We start from the raw sequence: 16,588 nt of genomic DNA on the forward strand, positions 1-16,588 counted from the left end.
GTGGAGAAGACTCACTGCCCAATACCATGCTGCCCCTTTAAACTGATGGAGGCCCACCGTGTAATTCCAGAGGGAGAGAAACCAATATTCTTTATTTTATTTCGTTTTTTAATGTTTATTGTTGAGAGAGAAAGACAGAACACGAGCAGGGGAGGGGCAGAGGGAGAGAGGGAGACACAGAATCCGAAGCAGCTCCAGGCTCCGAGCCGTCAGGACAGAGCCCGACGCGGGGCTCGAACCCACGAACGGTGAGATCATGACCCGAGCTGAGGCCTGATGTTCAATCGACTGAGCCACCCAGGCGCCCCCCTTTCTTCATTTTAATGACAACCTGCGTGCGTCTTCCCGTCCTGCGCTGGGGATCAGAGCCCGTGCAGGAACGTCCACTGGGTCCAGACGCCCCGAAACCCATCCCCAGCGGGGCAGGCTGGCGTCCCGGGCAAGGGCAGCCAAGCATCTGCCGCTTGACGTTTGGGTCTTCTCTTACGACTTTCCAAACCAAACAGCTTCTTGGGAGGCACGTTGAAGTGTTTAAGAATGAGGCAATAAAATAAATCACTCGTTCTCGGAGGGCCGCCTGTTGGTTATTAGGCTGCATGTTTCTGCTGACGGAATGCTGACCCAGGAATGCCGATGGCAGGGCCTGGGGGCTGCACGCGACCTGCACAGGCAGGGGCAGCAGAGGTCGGCGGGCACGTGGGCCCTCTTCACATCCTCTCTTGGCCGGGGCGGGCTGTCACGGAAGGGGTCCGGGGTGGACCCCGGGCTAACTGGCATTTCTCCTGCATGACTTCAATGCTTCTGAGGCTCGAGTTGTCCACGGGCAGCTGCCAGCCGGCCCTGCCCTCCCCGGGCACCGGCTGATGCCCACCTGCTCCTTCCTGCCCCAACCAGCCGCAGCCCCTAAGGATTTCTCCAGAGAACTTTTTTTTTAATGTTTATTTTTGAGAGAGACAGAGAAAGACAGCAGAGAGAGAGAGAGAGAGAGAGAGAGAGAGGGTGGGCAGGAGCAGGGGATAGACAGAGAGAGAGGGAGACAGAATCCAAAGCAGGCTCCAGGCTCTGAAATGTCAGCACAGAGCTCGATGCAGGGCTCAAACTCACGAGCTGTGAGATCATGACCTGAGCCAAAGCCGGACCCTTAACCAACCGAGCCCCCCAGACGCCCCAAGAGGGCTTTTTTTTTTTTTAAGAATTTTACTTTTAAGTAACCTCTACACCCAACACGGGGCTCGAACTCACAACCTCCAGATCAAGAGTTGTGTGCTTCCAACTGAGCCAGCCAGGTGGCCCCAGGAGGGTTTTTAAGGGCTGGCAGCGAGCTTGGTCCAGCGGCCACGGAATCTAGAAAAGCACTCAGGATTAATCAAGTCATGACATCACTCTTGGCCCAATGTCAGATGCATCAGAGGTTTAAACGTGAAAAAATAAAACCACGAAAGTGCCCGAAGAAAATGGAGAAGAATTTCACACGGGGAAGTCCTTTCTGAGTTAAGATGTAAAGCCCAGAAGCTGTTAAGGAAAGGAAAATAAATTTGATGTCGTAAAGATTAAAATTTTCTACTGAGGAACAAACGAACAGAAGTCCGAGCCACGTGACAAACAGAAGCCAGCTGCTCTCTGTCGCCGGAAGAGTTGAACCCGCCAGCTGGTGGCCTGGCAGGACCTGGCCGCCCCGCCCCCCACCTCTGGCCTCACCCCTGTACTTGTCAGCACGGGCTCCTTTCTGCAGGGGTGACGAGCAAACCCTGACGTAATGCAGCACAGATTTACTTCCACTCGTGCAAAGTCCTGGGGTCAGGCAGCTCCCCCGGGTAGCAGCCACGCGGCCACCTGGTGGCACCGACCCCCAGAAGCGACATCGCCCGCTGGCAGGAGCTGGGCACGCGGGTTGCTGGCTGCAGGGGGCAGGGAGGTTCGGCCGGGCACGGGGCCTGGTGAACTGAGCTTCCCCTGCCACGGTCCCCCCCACTCCTCCTCTTTCGCTCACTCATCCGGCTACACCCACGTCGATGCCGGGGCTCGAATGCGGTCCTGTGGCCTGTCCCGTGGCCTCTACATGAGTTCCTCCCTCTTTCTAGAACGTTGTTCTCCTGGAAATCTGCTAGGCTGGCTCCCTTGTCTCCTTCGAGCGACGCCTTCATTTCCCGGTCACCCTGTTGAAGACGACAACCTCCCATGCCTGTCCCATCACCGTCGCTCGCCGCGCATCACCGTCCGGGACGGCATGCCGGGCGCGGTCCAGTCGGGAAAACTGAGATCAGGTGTCCCAAACAAAAAGATTTAATAGAGAAAACGGGCTACTCGGGTGCACGAGTGGACAGGAACACCGTGGGACTCGCGTCTGTGGGCCGCAGTGGCTCACCCCGAGGCGGTGGGGCTTCTGGAAGCTGGGCCTTGCCTGCGGCTCAGGGCACGGAGGGCACTCGACCAGCTGTGGGGTCTGAGGGGGCCCAGTCTGGGGGCAGATCTCAGGGAGGGCCGGAGCCGGCAGTGTGGTGCACTTGGTGGGTCATGGTCAGGCCCGGGCTAGACTGCGAGGCTCTCGTTTCTAACCAGCGGCTCTACCCACCCTCCTAGAGCCGCTCAGCACGCAGTGGATGTGAACAAAGGCGGGCGTGAATGAACGGACCGATGGGTAGCTGGGAAAATAGCTGGACCCCAGGAGAACCGAAGGATGCTGTCCTGAAGACGTAAGGAGCACTCTTCGGTCTGTCCTGGCAGCCGGATCAAGAAACGGACCCAGGAGGGGCGCCTGGGGGGCTCAGCCGGTTAAGCTCAGGTCATGATCTCACAGTTCCTGGGTTCGAGCCCCAGATCAGGCTCTGTGCCGACAGCTCAGAGCCTGGAGCCTGCTTCAGAGTCTCTGTCTCCCTCTCTGCCCCTTCCCCACTCATACTCCGTCTCTCTCAAAAATAAACATTAAAAAACAAAAAAACAAAACAAAAAACAAAACGGGCAGAAAACAGGAAGGGACATTTCCCCACAAAGGCCACCCCGATGGCAGATAAGCCACAGGAAGAGGCAGATCTATGGGAACGGCCAAAATGGAAAACAGCGGCAACACCCAGTGCCGGGGAGGACGTGGGGAGACTGGCCCTCTCACCAGCGGTGGGGATGGAACGTGACACGGCCTCTCTGGAAGGCAGTGTGGCAGCTTCTCGTGAGAGCAGACATGGAACACAGATGACGTGGTGTGCATGCACGCGCGCACACACACACACACACACGATGGAGAATTACTCAGCCATCAAAAAGAATGAAACCCTGCCATTTGCAATGATGTGGATGGAACCAGATTGTATTGTGCGAAGCAAAATAAGTCAACCAGAGAAAGACAAATGCCGTGTGATTTCCCTCGTATGTGGAATTTAAGAAAAACAGATGAACATATGGCGGGGGGTGGGGCGGGGAAGAGAGGGAAACAAACCACAAGAGACTGTTAACGACAGGGAACAAACTGAACGTTGCTGGAAGGCCGTGGGTGGGAGACGGGCTGGACGGGTAACGGGAGTCAAGGAGGGCACTTGGGACGAGCGCTGGGTTTGTACGTAAGGGACGAATCACGGAATTCTACTCCGGAAACCATCATTGCACTACATGTTAGCTGCAATTTAAATAATAAAAAGACGCCACCACATCTCGAGAATTAAAAAAAAAAAAGGAACCAGGCAAGCAATTACCGTACGACCCGGTAAGTGCACTCCTGGGCTGTTATCCCAGAGACAGGGAAGCTTCTGTTCACGCAGAGCCTGTAGGTACACAAACCAGCTGTCTTCGCAGCACACAAAAACGGGGGGTAAGCCCGGGCCCGTCCGTGGGCGAAGGGCTGCAGACACGGGTGGGCACGTGGTACTCGCTCCTCCGCCACGAGGCACGGGCCACCGACACGCATCGCACCCCCGGGGAGTCTCCACGGAGGTGTGACGAGCGGAAAAGGCCAACTCCGAAAGGTTACAGGCTGCGTGGGCCTCCTCGCATGGCATTTTCGAGATGGCCACGTTTCCGAAGCGGCGGACAGTGGGGGTTGCTGAGGGCTGGGGACCGTGGGGACGGCAGGAGGCGAGGGCAGCCAGGAGAGGGCGACGAGGGACGGATCCCTGGGTTCTACTCCCGAAACCACTAGTACACTGGATGCTAACTGACTTGAATTTAGATAAACACATTTAAAATACAAATTGATAAGAAAAGAAAAAGGCGACGCAGGGATCTCCGGGGAAGGAGGTGTTCTGTGCTTGGACTACGGTGGTGGGGGGCACATGAACCTACATGGGGTAAAACGGTATGGAGACAAATACCCACCCGCACAAAGGAGCACCAAGGACACGGGGGGTGGGAGAGGACGGGTGGGCTTGCGTCAGCTGGATGACCTGGGTGTGACTGACAGTGACTCACAGTTTTGCAGATGTCACCGCTGGGGGAAAGTGGGTAAAGGCTACAGAAGATTTTTGCTTTCGGTGTTATTTCTCCCAACTGCGTGTGACGGCATCTGTAATTATTTCAATTCAAAAAAAAAAAAAATAGGCACAAGGCTTCTCCTTCTTTACTATGACACCTGATTCAAGTGATTCATTTGGATTTGCTATTGGAAAAAAATAACCCAGAGTGATGTCATCAGCAAAAAAAAAAAAAAAAAACAAAAAACCACCAAATTTGCATTCTTACAGTGTGACTAGAAATGCTGGCTTCTGTACAGACTTGGGTCCCTGTTTAATTTGCCTCTGGGCCTTGGTGGCAGGAGGTGCTCCATGGCACTATGGTCTGAGCACGTCCACAGGCGGCTCGTCTGCTCAGTCATGGGACCCCATCCCTCATTAGCTCGGTCCTGCGGTCACAGAATCCACTCACCCGGTAGGGAGAAAATATTAATAGGCGCCTGTCGCAGAATCGCAACAGAACCCGTCCTGCTTCGGTTTCCCACGCAGAACCCAGACTTGCCCTCTCTCTGGTTTCCAAGCACGAGGGCTTCCCGCCTGTCTGTCTGTGGGGGGTCCGTGGGGACAGCAGAGAGCAGCGGTTCTGAACGCAGGCGCACCTCCCACCGTGGCCCCGAGGTTGTCTTGGAAACGTCCCAAGCCGGAAGCCGCCCACTCCTCTGTCTGCGGCCCCGGCAGGTGTCAGCCGGCCCGGAGGCTGAGAAGCAGGTGTGGGGCTCTCTCCCCCGCGGCCCAACGGTCGTGGGAGCCCGGGGGCCGGCACCGGACACGGGCACACCAGCGGCAGTGCCTTGACAGGTGTCCAGCCTGGGCCGAGGCCCCCAGGGCCGGGCACGAGGCAGGGCTGGTGCAGGACAGGAAGTAGGACACCGGCTTCTTGCGAGGCCACGCTCAGCAGGGACGACGTTCTCTGTCCTGAGATGAAGTCTCTCCTCCTGACGCTACGTGCCCGCTCTTTGCCCTTTGGTGAATGATGGGAGTTAACATCCCACGCTGGGACTGTGCGTGTAGCGTGTGTGTGTGCACGTGTGTGTGCGTGTGTACACGTGTGGGAGCGCACACATGCTCCCCTAGGTCACTGCTCACGATTTCTTTGGAAATGCGCTGGTGCGTGAAATCCAAAGCCTGAGGACCCTGGACGAGAAGCACTCTGGCTGCATTCCAAATCACAGGGGTCCCACCTACTGCCCTGGGAGGACCCGCCTTCTCCCGGAGGGGCCTCCCTGTATAACCCACTAACACTTCCCGTGGGACGGTACCGTGCTGGGTCCTGGTCCCACCCCCGAGCCACCTCCGAGCCCGCAGAGAAGCTTCTGGAATGGGGCAACACGTGAGATCCACAAACGTCTTGGTGTAACACGGAGCCCGTGCGGGGTTCTCTCCTTCCCAGTGGGAGCGAAGGTCCCGGGCAGAGGGAACAGAAGGAGCAAAGGCCTGGCGGCTGGGCAAGCGTGGGGCGTGGGGAAGGAGACTGGAGCCGTGTGGGGCCAAGTGGGCCTGATTGCACTGCCGGTCCAGGCTCACTGCCCTCAGCTCCTTTTACAAACAACACTGCCTCTAGGAAAAGGGGTCAGCGTGGATTCTCCCGGGGAGCTTTAGACAGGACTTGGTAGAGTCAATGCAGAATAAATTAATTTATCCGTCCGCGCCTCCGGACAACACTCGTGCACCTGGGCCCCGCTGCACGTTGGAGGCCGTGAATAACGGCAGTAAGCGAAGGTCTGCCCCCTGCACCCCAGCGCTGGGAGGGGCACCTGCCCCCATCACGATCCTGCTTCCCCCTGGGCCAGCCCTGCCTTCCTGCTAGAGAACTCCACCCACGGCTCTGACCGGCAGGGCAGAGCTGAAGGAAGAAAAGACCATCACCGGCCGGCTGGGGGCGGGGGGATGTGTGTCTCCGATGTGGCCACAAGGTGGCATCGGGGGAGGACATTCCCTGGCCAGAGCCGCGGCTCCCTTCACCTTCCGCGGGCTGGAAAGGCTCCCGGGCTTGGATTGCACTCCGGCTGTGGCACCAGGACGGTCAGGACGCGCCTGCAGACTGGGTTCAACTCCACAGGGAGCCAGACCACTCTGCAGACGGGAGCTGGGAGCATCCTTTCCGCAGCCGGGCCTTCGCCCCTCGCCGGTCCCCAGAAATAGCCCAGGGACAGCAGGCGGCGGATTTGTCTCTCTCCTTCACGACCTCACGGCAGAGAGGTCGGGCTGGTGCGTGAAGCTCAGTGATTCGAAGGTCCAAGGGCTCAGGAGTTGCTCCGTGGGTGCCAACACCGGTCCTGGTGGCCGAGTTCTTTGTTAAAGCCAAAGGCGAGGTCAGAGCGGGACACTGTCCAGTTGCTTCTATCCGAAGAAGGGATGGGTTGTGGGCAGCACCTGCAACGGCAGGGCTCTTGTGGGGCCGGCCTCAGACCGTGTCCTGGAAAACAGCAGGGCGCTTCACGGTCACTCACCGCCAGCTGGTCTGCTCAGCTCTGCCGGTCCTTTGCGCGTGCGTGGCCACCCACACAGGCTCGACCACGAGCCGCGGGTCACAGCAGTGATTCGGACAAAAGAAAGGAAGCCTGAGTCCCAGTGAAAGAGCCAGCATTACCTTCCTTCAAGGCAAACCACCTGTCTAAAGCCCTAAATGAATGGGGCGCCTGGGGGGCTCAGTCCGTTAAGTGTCCGACTTCGGCTCAGGTCACGATCTCAAGGTCCGTGAGTTCGAGCCCCGCATTGGGCTCTGTGCTGACAGCTCAGAGCCTGGAGCTGCTTCAGATCCTGCGTCTCCTTCTCTCTTTGCCCCTCTTCCATTTGCCCATGTGCTGTCTTTCTCCCTCTCTCAAAAATAAACATTTGGGGCGCCTGGGTGGCTCAGTCGGTTAAGCGTCCGGACTTCAGCTTGGGTCGTGATCTCACAGTCCGTGAGTTCGAGCCCTGTGTCAGGCTCTGTGCTGACAGCTCAGAGCCTAGAGCCTGCTTGGGATTCTGTGTCTCCCTCTCTCTCTGCCCCTCCCCTGCTCGTGCTCTCTCTTTCCTTCAAAAATAAACAAATATTTTTAAAAATGTAAAGAAATTCAGTAACAGTAGGGCACCTGGGTGGCTCAGTCGGTTAAGTGACCTCAGCTCAGGTCAGGTCTTGATCTCAAGGTCCGTGAGTTTGAGCCCCAAGTCGGGCTCTGTGCTCACAGCTCAGAGCCTGGAATCTGCTTCAGATTCTGGGTCTCCCTCTCTCTCTGCCCCTCCCCTTCTTCCACTCTGTCTCTCTGTCTCTCTCTCTGAAAAACAAACATTAAAAAAATCTTTTAGGGGCACCTGGGTGGCTCAGCCGGTTAAGCACCAGACTTTGGCTCAGGTCATGATCTCACAGTTCATGGGTTTCAGCCCTGCGTTGGGCCCTGTGTGGACAGCTCAGAGCCTGAAGCCCGCTTCGGATCCCGTGTCTCCCTCTCTCTCTGCCCCTCCCCCACTCGCACTCTGTCTCAAAAATGAATAAACATTAAAAAAAACTTTTTAAAGCCCTAACTGAAAACATCACCGCCCACAAACCTTTGTATCATACAAGAAAACACAGGTACAGAAAAGCACACCAGTCGAAGCGATGACTCCATGAACTAGAACAGCCGGGCGCCCCCTGCGCCCACCTCACGGGGCTTCCAGCGAGGATCGGCGGTTCAAGGCCACGGCCTGGGGGCTGGGGGTTCCCAGGGCTGTTGGTCACTGTTTCCAGGCAGACAGACAGACAGACGCGTGCGTCCTACAGACCACGACTCTCAGAGTATCCACGCCAATGCTGCCGCTGATGGGACTTCTAGAAGCAGAGTGTTTTGCGTAGGGGGTGCCTGTTTGCTCCATTTTTTTTTTTAAGTAGGCTCCACGCTCGCCTCAGATCACGACCTGAGCTGAGATCATGAGCCGGACGCTCAACTGACCGAGCCACCAGGGCATCAGTCCTGCCCCATTTTTAAAAAGTTCTCCAAGTGGGGCGCCTGGGTGGCGCAGTCGGTTAAGCGTCCGACTTCAGCCAGGTCACGATCTCGCGGTCCATGAGTTCGAGCCCCGCGTCGGGCTCTGTGTCAACAGCTCAGAGCCTGGAGCCCGCTTCCGATTCTGTGTCTCCCTCTCTCCCTGCCCCTCCCCTACTCATGCTGTGTCTCTGTCTCAGCAATAAACATTAAAAACAATTAAAAAAAAAAAATAAAAATAAAAATAGAATAAAATAAAAAGTTCTCCAACACAGAGCTTGTAGCCAACAAGTACCACACTCTCCCCATCTGCGACCTCACTGGCCTCGGGCTGGCAGGTTAAGAGCCCTATAGCCCCCCATGCTCGGTCTCTCCCACCACCCCGGCGATCTGAGGCCCCATCGAGACTCCGCAGGAAGAGCATGTGGCCACCTGATTCCGACTTGCTGCAGGGACACCTGTGTGCGGTTTTGCTGGATGTAAATTCCTCGGCTTCCTCTTTCTTTCCCTGAAAATCCTAACTATTCCGTTTCTTCCCACCTAAAGCTCAGCCTTTGAAAAGCCTGACCTCCCCCCGCCTTTTTGTGTCACCCTTACACTGCGGCCGCTTCGTTCATCTTCGAGACGCGTCCCCTTCTGAAGGTCTTCTCCTTGGGGCGCTTGGGTGGCTCACTTGGTTGAGCGTCCGACTTCAGCCAGGTCACGATCTCGCGGTCCGTGAGTTCGAGCCCCGCGTCAGGCTCTGGGCTGACGGCTCAGAGCCTGGAGCCTGTTTCCGATTCCGTGTCTCCCTCTCTCTCTGCCCCTCCCCCGTTCATGCTCTGTCTCTCTCTGTCCCCAAAATAAATAAAAACGTTGAAAAAAAAAAATTTAAAAAAAAAAATAAATAAATAAACATTTTAAAAGAAATAAACAAACGTCTTCACTTTTGTCCTTCCTTTCTGATTCGTACAATCTTCCTCTTCGGCTCTTTTCGCTTCTCTTGAAGCCTGACCTGTTGTATTTTTCGGTTTGTGTCCTTCCAAGCCAGTTTTCGTTTCTGAAGCGATTTCGTTCATCTCTGACGCTTGAAGCGTCGCTTCATTTCTAGACTTTTCTGACGCACGCTTTCCTTTCACGTCTGTTTTCTTAGTGACTTCTAGTTCGGGAAAAAACACGAAACACAGAAAACCCAGAAAACAGAAACCAGACTCCACACAGAGAACCAACCGGCGGGTTGTCAGAGGGGGCGGGGGTGAGGAGGCACGGACCTCCAGTGACGCAGTCAGTCCTGGAGGCGAGCAGCACAGCACGGGGACTGCCGTAAGGACGCTGTGACGCTGTTGTACCCTGACAGGTGGCGAGCGTGCTCGCACAGAGCTTTGAGTCTGTATGTCGTACACACGAAACTATTAACATGTCGTGTATTACCTTCCATCAGAAAGCCCAGTTCACATCTGTCCATCGTGCAGGCACGTCCTTCTGGCGGGCGCTCCTTCTCTGGAGCAGACTATTCTCATTCTCAGATTTGTATGGACTTGACTTTGATGCTTTCTTTTCTTTTTTTTGAGAGGGCGCAAGTGAGCGAGGGCAGAGAGGGAGAGAGAGAGAAGCAGGGCTCACCAGATGCGGGACTCGAACTCACGAACCATGAGATCGAGACCCGGGCCAAAGTCGGATGCGTGACCAACTGAGCCACCCGGGCGCCCTGATACTTTTCTGATACTTATTTTCATGTCAGATGATGTCATGAACTTCCAGAACAAAGCGGACTTTAAGAGAGCACTTCTAATTCTACAGAGTCCCCCCTTCTGCTGTTTTTGGGAAACTTAAAAAATGTCTATTTGCTTCCAGGGGTTTCCTGGCTCCTGCCCTGCGGCGGCCCAGCCCTTCTCTTTCCTTCCTGTCCCTCTCCTGATTACTTTTCATTCCGCTCCTGGCAGGCTTCCCTCAGTGTGGGGCCCTTCCTGGCAGGGAGCCCTGTCAGGTTGGCGCTGGGCGTGGCAAGGGCGTGGCTGCCCCACCCCTCGGACTCCTCACCAGCGGCCCTGGCACCCACCGTCGGAAGGGGCGCAGCCCGGGTCCAGCCCAGCGTCCCTCCTGGGCACCTGCCGGGTGGCCTGGGCCCTGCTCCCGTGCTCAGACACTCCACCACTGAACACGGGGGCTCAGGGCTGCAGCTGGGTTGTGCAGATCCCCGACCCCCTAGTTTTGCTGTGAACCACGTCCACGGGGCGTTTACCGTGGCAGAAGATAAACAACAGACTTTGCCACCTTAACCGTTTTTAAGCACACGACTCAGATGTACTCGGGTTTGGGGCTTTGCAGTCTCAGTGCCGTTTTCCTACAGGGACGCCCCTACCTTCTTCCCAGAAGCCCTGCTTCCCAAAGCCCCGACTTGCGGATTCATCAGCTCGTCATGACATTTTGCTGAGAACGTCCTGCCCGGAGCGCCGAGGGGCGCCCCACGGCTGTGCTCGATAATCAAGGGGAGCGACGTGCGTGAGGAGAAACACGTATCGCGCGTTCGGTGGCCCGACGTGACACAGTGACCGTTGTCCAGGACGTCCCGCTCCGTCGCCACGCTCTCTGCGACAGCTGAGGGATGGCCGCAGGGGACAGATGCTCGCTGGATTCTCACGCCTCTGCCGTCAGAGTCTGATGCTAAACCAAAGGCTTGGTAAAAGCAGGCCTGACCTGAAGACAGGGAGAGACCTCAGAGCACGAGATAACAGTGTAAACCCTGTGCTTCCTGCAGCCACAGGCTAAGGCGTCGAGGCCCTCGCGTTGCCAAGAAGAAGGGGACGGAGACCGTCACCGTCTCCTCTGCCGACAGACTCAGCACCCAGACTGAGCTCGCGACACGCAGACGCTCACACGCCTGCTGCCCACGCCACATCCCCGGCCGGTCCCTCGGCCAGCTCCCACCCACCCTGACTAGAAAACCAAGTGACGGCTCCCGACCGAGGTGGCAGTCCGGCGCCCGCTCGGCCCTCCTGGGCCCTGCCACCCTGCACCAGCCGGCAACCAGCCGCGGGGGAAAGGGGGCCCAGGTTTCTGAAGGTCCACACCCGCCCATCTTCTTCCTTCCGAAGCCTCGGGATTAAAGGATCCGTTTTACTACTGAAGAAAGGGCGCATCGGACACCCTGCCCCGGGCCGGGTTTGCCTTCACGGAGTCCAAGAAACCTACGGCAGGTCCTCTGACGGGAGCGAGGCAGCCGCCAGCCCCGGGTCGCCTCTGTGCGCCAGCCGCTCACAGCCGCGATATGGCTCCTGCACCAGCGGGGCACTGCTCGGGAGCTTCTAGAATACCAGCACGCTGGCTCCAGGTCGGCCTTGGCCCCCTGAAGTCTCCTAAGAATGTCAGCCTCTTCGAGGGAGACGGCCGCTCTGCATTTCACAGTAAGAAAGAGACATCCTTTTCTTTAAACGGTTCACGTTTATTATCGAGAACAGTAAAAAAATCTTTTAAAGACTATCAGTATTGTATTACCAAGAGTGAGGTAATATGTTTACAAAACATTTACAGAATTTGATATGCAAATAAGGAACTCAGGAAGAAAAAGGAGTTAAGACATTAGTAAAAGAAGGGAAACCAAAAGAACCCTTAGTGCGGGGGAGAAGTGCGGGGCACTGACAGTCGGGGCTCGGTCCAGGCCCGTGTGCCCGCGGCCCCTCCCGGGAGAAGCAGGTGCCGTGGCCGTGAGCCAGCCCTACAAACGTGCTCCGGACTCTCGGAGGCACTCAACTCCCTGGGGACAGGACAGGGACACTTCCGAGTCAACTTAAAAGGAACACATCTTCAGACTGGGGGAGGGGGTGGCTGCAACTCAAACAGTTCTACAAACATCCCTGGGCTGAGGTGGGCTGTGGAGGGAAGTGTTTTCCTGACAGCTGGCAGCAAAATCGCCATCTGAGACACAGAGAGAGAGAGAGAGAGAAAGAGAAGGAAGGGACCACCTTTGGGTCCTTAGAATCAGGAAGGAGGAAGCGCTGATCGGAAGCAGCGCGGGTGTAAGCAACCCTCCCGTGCTTTCTGGAAACAAGGCTCTAGGTGCCAATGACGAGCGGATCTTTTCAAAGGAAGCCGGTGGCTGCGCCCCGGGAAGACCGCGAGCACCGCGGCCCGGGACGCACGTGCCCCTCACACACACCCAGGGCGGCCGCGTGGGTTTTGGCACGGATCTTTAAAGACACAGCCTCTTCCGACACCACCCGACACGTCACGTCCTTGTCCTTATCACAAACGCGAACCCGATGCAACCTGCAGTCGGATCTGTGAATGACCCGTGTTTCCCGTAAAAAGCCGAAAAAACCACGGGCCACCACGAGACGGACCGTGCTCTGTCGCCGAGTTCAGAAAGAAAACGTAAAAGGCAAAGCAAGCCCACGTTCTGATTTGCTTCTAGAAGAATCCCTTGTAACTTGGACTCACTTTCTACTTGCCCGTTTCTCCCCAGCATCGCACTGCTGCCCCCCCCGCACCCCCGCACCCCCGCCCTGCTCAATGCCACCCACTCGTGCTCGGTCTCACACGCACACGCCCCCCCCCCCCAGTACTGACTCACACACACCCCTGCACGCGTTGACACGCGTCGACATGCACGTGCGCCCCACTGCTGCCACAGGCACCCCCATGGTCACACCCACTCGCACCACTGCCACCCCCCACCCACATGCCCGCACCCGCAAACACACCCCCAAAGTCCGCACTTTTCTTCTATAAAGCAGCGGGGCTCCCGTGGGCCGTGCGCTCTCCCGGAGCGGCCACACGGCGAGAACACGGTTGGCTGAAGTGGACACCGGATGATCTCAACGTGGCCAAAGCGACTGGGCCTTCAAAATACCCCTCCAGTGACGAGAAGGACCACCGGGCCCCGATGCTGTTAGGCTCTGAGGAGGCACCGGGATTAACGCTGGAGGGAGTTCTGAACCAGCGTCCGCAGGGAGAGAGGACGCCACGCCACGGGAAGAGGGCAAGAATCCCTTCCCTGCGGGTTCACTTACAGAAAAATCCTGCTCTGAAAGTATCAAAAAAGGTGTGAAAAGGAGGCAAGAGGAAGTGTTTAATGACGGCGGTGGTTTCCTGGCGTCGCAGGGGAGTCCCCGAGGGTCCCCTGACCGCGGACACACCTGCCCGCGGGAGCAGAGCTCGGCGCTCCCACCGGCCGCCCCCAAGGCCTCCCGGCGTAGCAGGTCTGCCCCCGGGAACGGGGGTCGGGGTCGGGGTCGGGGGCGGCCACTCAACCTGCGGGCCGGGTCGGCTGTGCGACGCGGGGTGGGGACCAGCTGGCAGCTTCCGCTCCGTGGAGGGGGGTGGCTCGTCTCTGAAGGACGGTGTGGGGACCCACCCGCTAACGGGCAGCGTGTGGAGGTTGTCGGAAACGTTTTTTGCATCAGCTTCGGAGACAAAGTCAACGTCTTAAGTGTACACGAGCCGCTTGCCTTTCGAGGGAGCCCTTGTGCTCTGGTTTGATTTTGTGCCTACTGTGTACAAAATCTATGGCTATCGAGTTAGAGTTAAAACTACCTGCCGAGAGGGTCTGGGGCGGAGGACTACGTCTGCCGTCTGGAGAGCTACCCGCTGCCTACAAGGGGACGAGTCGGCACAACGCGGCCGCCGGCAGGGGGCGGAGCGCGGCGGGCCGTCCGAGGAGGCGCGCTGTCCCCTCCGCGCACCGGGCACGGGCGTGGCGGCACTACCTGGAAACCATGGAGCCGCAGTGAGACTGGCTGGAGGACGTGGTGGCGGCGCTCAGCTGCGAGAACCCGCTGTGGCTGGACTCCAGGCTGGTCATGGAGCCCCTGCGAGCGGCACAGGGAGGGACGAGGCATCAGGACCCCGCGGCGGGCCGCGCCCCCTTCTCGGCCGCCCCGCCCCCACCGCCCCCGCACACGGAGGACGTCGCGCGCCGGCCGCCCCGCTCGGCCCCCGAGGCCACGGCCACCCGTACGCGAGACCCGGCGGCCCCGGTGGAAGGGGAGCCCGTACCGGAAGTCCTCGGACCCGATCACCTCGGTGTAGTACATCACTTTGCACTTGTGGGACGACACCTGCAGCGAGGCCAGCACGTCGTCCACCCGGGGCAGGTTGGTGGCGGCACACGCGGGCATGCTGTGGAACTTCCACTGCAGGATGTAGAAGCCCGGCCACCGCGTCACGTGCGAGCCCTGGAACAAGTCGGGCGGTGCCGGCTGAGAGCTCACTTCGGAGCCCCTCCCCCACGCCCACCCCCCCGCAGACGCCACCCGGAGGCTGGCCCCGGTCATCGCGCTCCGCAGTGACCGCCGGCCCTCTCGGTGGGTGGCCCGCCTGCCGGCCCCGCTGGGCACCGAGGAGGACCCGTGGCCTCATGGGGAGGACGGCCACAACAGGGGCAGGCGCCTGGGGGGGCTGGGTGAGCTCAGGCCACCCTTCGCTCAGCCCTAAGGGGCTCAGAAAAGGTCATCTGACCAGGCGATGCTCTCCTGGACCTGCCTGCAATCATCTACCTAGAGCATTCTGGTTAAAAGGATGTCAACCTAGGGGCGCCTGGAGGGCTCAGTTAAGCGTCTGACTCAGCTTAGGTCATGATCTCACGGCTTGTGAGTTCGAGCCCCGCGTCGGGCTCTGTGCTGACGGCTCAGAGCCTGGAGCCCGCTTCTGATTCTGTGTCTCCCTCTCTCTCTGCCCCTCCACCGCTCGTGCTCGGTCTTTCTCTCTCTCTCACGAAGAAAAACCTTATAAAGGGTGTCCATCTAAAGTAGGACTCGGGGCGCCTGGGTGGTGCAGTCGGTTAAGCGTCCGACTTCAGCCAGGTCACGATCTCGCGGTCCGTGAGTTCGAGCCCCGCGTCAGGCTCTGGGCTGATGGCTCAGAGCCTGGAGCCTGTTTCCGATTCTGTGTCTCCCTCTCTCTCTGCCCCTCCCCCGTTCATGCTCTGTCTCTCTCTGTCCCAAAAATAAATAAACGTTGAAAAAAAAAAATTAAAAAAAAAAAAAAATAAAGTAGGACTCAACGTCAATGTGGGAAAATGACCGGAGCCTCACCTTCAACTGTCCGTTGCTTTTAAAACGGAGTAAAAGCCTCTCTTTTACTCTACTTCTCAGACCAAACACTGACAGGCTTATCCCTGAAAACTGTAAAGGCAGCAAAATTTCACATCTATTATGCAGGCTAGAAGCGCCCAAGGACCACTGTTCTTAGTACAAGCACTGAAAATAACCGGCCACGACTTAACAAATGAACCGACAGAGCATTTTTAAACGAATTAGAATGCTCAGTAACGACAGCGGATAGCTCCCGAAGCACGTGCCTCTCCCCTGCTGATTTAGGGCACTTTTCCTCTCGGCGGAAGCCTGCATCCAGCTGTACAAGTGCACAGAATGCCTCTCCCTTCCCTCCAGGTCACTTTCATGAAAAGAACTTCTAAAAAAACCTCATGCACTTTAGATCCAAGTCACGGATTCAGTCCAGAACCATCACTCAGGTCTGAGTTTTCTTCGGGGTCTCACTTGGCTTCCTGAGAGTCGTCCTGACCGGAACGGAAGCCGGACACAGCTACGGGCTCGCCCGCGGACACACCGCGCCAGCCACGCGGGGCATCGGTGAAGCCCGAGAGCCCTCCTTTGCGAGACGAAATACGCAAGCCGCAGGGAATGCCAGACGGGCCTACCTGCACGCTCTCCCCTTCTTTGCAGATCAGAGGGGACTCGACCATGCTGTAGTCACGGCCCGGCTGCCAGACTCGGTCTATCAGCTGCACGTTGTTCCCTCCCGGGGAAGTGATGCTGTGCGCCCCCAGGGAGTCCTTTTTGGGAGGCTGGGGCGACCTCTTGGAGTGGTAGATGTTGAAGACGATGTCCCCTTTGCACACGTCAAAATCCCAAGTGATCACCGAAGAGGCATCCACAATCTGAATGAGGATCTGGAAGAAGAGGTGGCATGAGGCGACCAAGGGAAGCACGAGGCCGCCGCCCTCCGCCCCCGCCCTGTGCTGCCACCGCCACTGTGGTGGCTTCGTCTCCGGAGGGGCTTTCTGGCCCAGCGGTGTGTGTGGGGGCTGTGGGAGGAAGGCAGACGTGTCACGTCGGCCGTCTCTTCACCCACATCCGCCTTCCGGCCACCCAGCCTTCCGGCTCTCCCTTCTTTCGACCAATGGCCCCCGCTCCAGGTCAAGCTCTGTGCTCTTCCTTGGCTGCCCCCACGGCCCAAGACTTCCCACTGCACGAGCCTCAGCGCTCGCAA

General features: G+C 57.9%; 1 protein-coding gene and 1 long non-coding RNA gene across 3 annotated transcripts in view; both read right to left on the minus strand.

Moving 5' to 3' along the window:
* Positions 1-4,559: 4,559 nt before the first annotated feature.
* LOC124513379 (uncharacterized) lies at positions 4,560-7,138 on the minus strand. The gene is made up of 2 exons (XR_006962370.1): positions 6,887-7,138; positions 4,560-6,809 (listed from the first exon to the last, which is right to left on the minus strand). It is a non-coding gene; the product is annotated as an uncharacterized LOC124513379 (long non-coding RNA).
* Positions 7,139-13,413: 6,275 nt separating this feature from the next.
* Positions 13,414-16,588, minus strand: part of SEC14L1 (SEC14 like lipid binding 1) — a 52,354-nt gene continuing 49,179 nt past the window's right edge. For both annotated transcript variants that reach the window (XM_047081297.1, XM_047081298.1), the window contains 3 exons: positions 16,017-16,268; positions 14,354-14,532; positions 13,414-14,166 (listed from right to left, as the gene is read on the minus strand). In XM_047081297.1, the coding sequence (XP_046937253.1) occupies positions 14,061-14,166; positions 14,354-14,532; positions 16,017-16,268 (537 nt within the window). In that variant the 3' untranslated portion in view covers positions 13,414-14,060. The remainder of the gene's footprint in view (positions 14,167-14,353; positions 14,533-16,016; positions 16,269-16,588) is intronic.

The sequence above is a fragment of the Lynx rufus genome, unplaced genomic scaffold, assembly GCF_022079265.1.
Source record: "Lynx rufus isolate CCGP_SWC_20201006 ecotype Redwood Valley unplaced genomic scaffold, mLynRuf1.p SCAF_18, whole genome shotgun sequence".
NCBI classification, from domain to species: Eukaryota; Metazoa; Chordata; class Mammalia; order Carnivora; family Felidae; genus Lynx; species Lynx rufus.